At 66.9% G+C, this 1,652-nt stretch overlaps 1 protein-coding gene across 1 annotated transcript in view; it reads left to right on the top strand.

Annotated features, from left to right (window-relative positions):
- CXCR3 (C-X-C motif chemokine receptor 3) overlaps positions 1-1,641 on the top strand; it is a 2,074-nt gene extending 433 nt beyond the window's left edge. The window contains exon 2 of the mRNA XM_006908545.1: positions 547-1,641. Coding sequence (XP_006908607.1) covers positions 547-1,641 — 1,095 coding nt within the window. The remainder of the gene's footprint in view (positions 1-546) is intronic.
- The last annotated feature ends 11 nt before the right edge of the window (positions 1,642-1,652 follow it).

Raw genomic sequence — 1,652 nt, 5'->3', positions numbered from 1 at the left:
GAGCTTGCGGGAGGCCGCGGTGGGTGGCAGGCCTCGGTGAAGGGAGGGGACGAGCAGGGCCACAAGCATGCACTGGGGTGGGGGGGGCACAGTGACTGCTAGAGGGGCCCCATGGGGAGCAGGAAGTTGGGGTCCTCAGACGAGGGCTGAGGAGGGAAGAGGAGGGCCAGAGACAGGGAGGGGCTGGGGGAGTGGTGTCTAGGGAGGAAGGTGGTAGAACAAGGCGTGGCGGGGACACCGAGAGCGGCAGGCCTTGAAGGAAGAGCAAGGGGAGGGGGCGAGGCGGGCAAGGAGGGCTCTTGGCCCAGGAGGGAACCCTTCCTGCGAGCCCAGATCCTGGGCCAGTGGGACTGCCCCGAAGGGGTCAGAGAGAATGGGCCTTTGAGAAGGAAAATTACAGCCCAGTGAGGCTGGGCAGGAGTCCAGGAGGCGTGGCCTGGGCAGAGGGCAGGGACAGTCACGGGATACAGCCCAACCCAGGAGCTGCTGGGGAGGTGCAGCTCAGGAGACTAAACCCCAGGCCCCCCTTCCTCCCTCCCTCCACAGATCAGTGGGCGCCACGAGTTCTCAGCCTTGGAGCTCGCTTCCCTAGCAAGCTTGAGCCCTTCCTATGACTATGGCAGCGAGAATGACACCGACTCCTGCTGTGAGTCGCAGCCTTGCCCCCAGGACTTCAGCCTGAACTTTGACCGGGCCTTCATGCCAGCCCTCTACAGCCTGCTCTTCGTGCTGGGGCTGCTGGGCAATGGCGCCGTGGCCGCGGTGCTGCTGAGCCAGCGGGCGGCCCTGAGCAGCACCGACACCTTCCTGCTCCACCTGGCCGTGGCGGACATGCTGCTGGTGCTGACCCTCCCGCTCTGGGCCGTGGACGCCGCGCTCCAGTGGGTGTTCGGCTCCGAGCTCTGCAAAGTGGCCGGCGCCCTGTTCAATGTCAACTTCTACGCCGGGGCCCTCCTGCTGGCCTGCATCAGCTTCGACCGCTACCTGAGCATCGTTCACGCCATGCAGCTCTACCGCCGCGGGCCTCCCACCCGCGTGACCTTCACGTGCGTCGCAGTCTGGGGGCTGTGTCTGCTCCTCGCCCTCCCCGACTTCATCTTCCTGTCGGCCCACCGCGACGAGCGCCTCAACGCCACCCATTGCCAGTATGTCTTCCCTCAGGCGGGCCACAGGGCCCTGCGCCTCCTGCAGCTGTTGGCCGGCTTCTTGCTGCCCCTGCTCGTCATGGCCTACTGCTATGCCCGCATCCTGTCCGTGCTGCTGGTCTCCAGGGGCCAGCGGCGGCTGCGAGCCATGAGGCTGGTGGTGGTGGTCGTGGTGGCGTTTGCCCTCTGCTGGACCCCCTACCACCTGGTGGTGCTCGTGGACACCCTCATGGACCTGGGGGCCTGGAGCCGCAACTGCAGCCGGGAAAGTCGCGTGGACGTAGCCAAGTCGGTCACCTCTGGCCTGGGCTACATGCACTGCTGCCTCAACCCGCTGCTCTACGCCTTCGTGGGTGTCAAGTTCCGAGAGCGGATGTGGACGCTTCTGCTGCGCCTGGGCCACCCCGGCCGGGCCGGGCCCTCGCGGCAGCCGCCGTCTTCCCGCCGGGATTCGTCCTGGTCGGAGATCACGGAGGCCTCCAACTCGGGCTTGTGAGGCTGGGCCGG

This window comes from Pteropus alecto, unplaced genomic scaffold (genome assembly GCF_000325575.1).
Source record: "Pteropus alecto unplaced genomic scaffold, ASM32557v1 scaffold312, whole genome shotgun sequence".
Classification (NCBI taxonomy): domain Eukaryota; kingdom Metazoa; phylum Chordata; class Mammalia; order Chiroptera; family Pteropodidae; genus Pteropus; species Pteropus alecto.
This window is presented reverse-complemented; position numbering and strand designations above follow the sequence as displayed.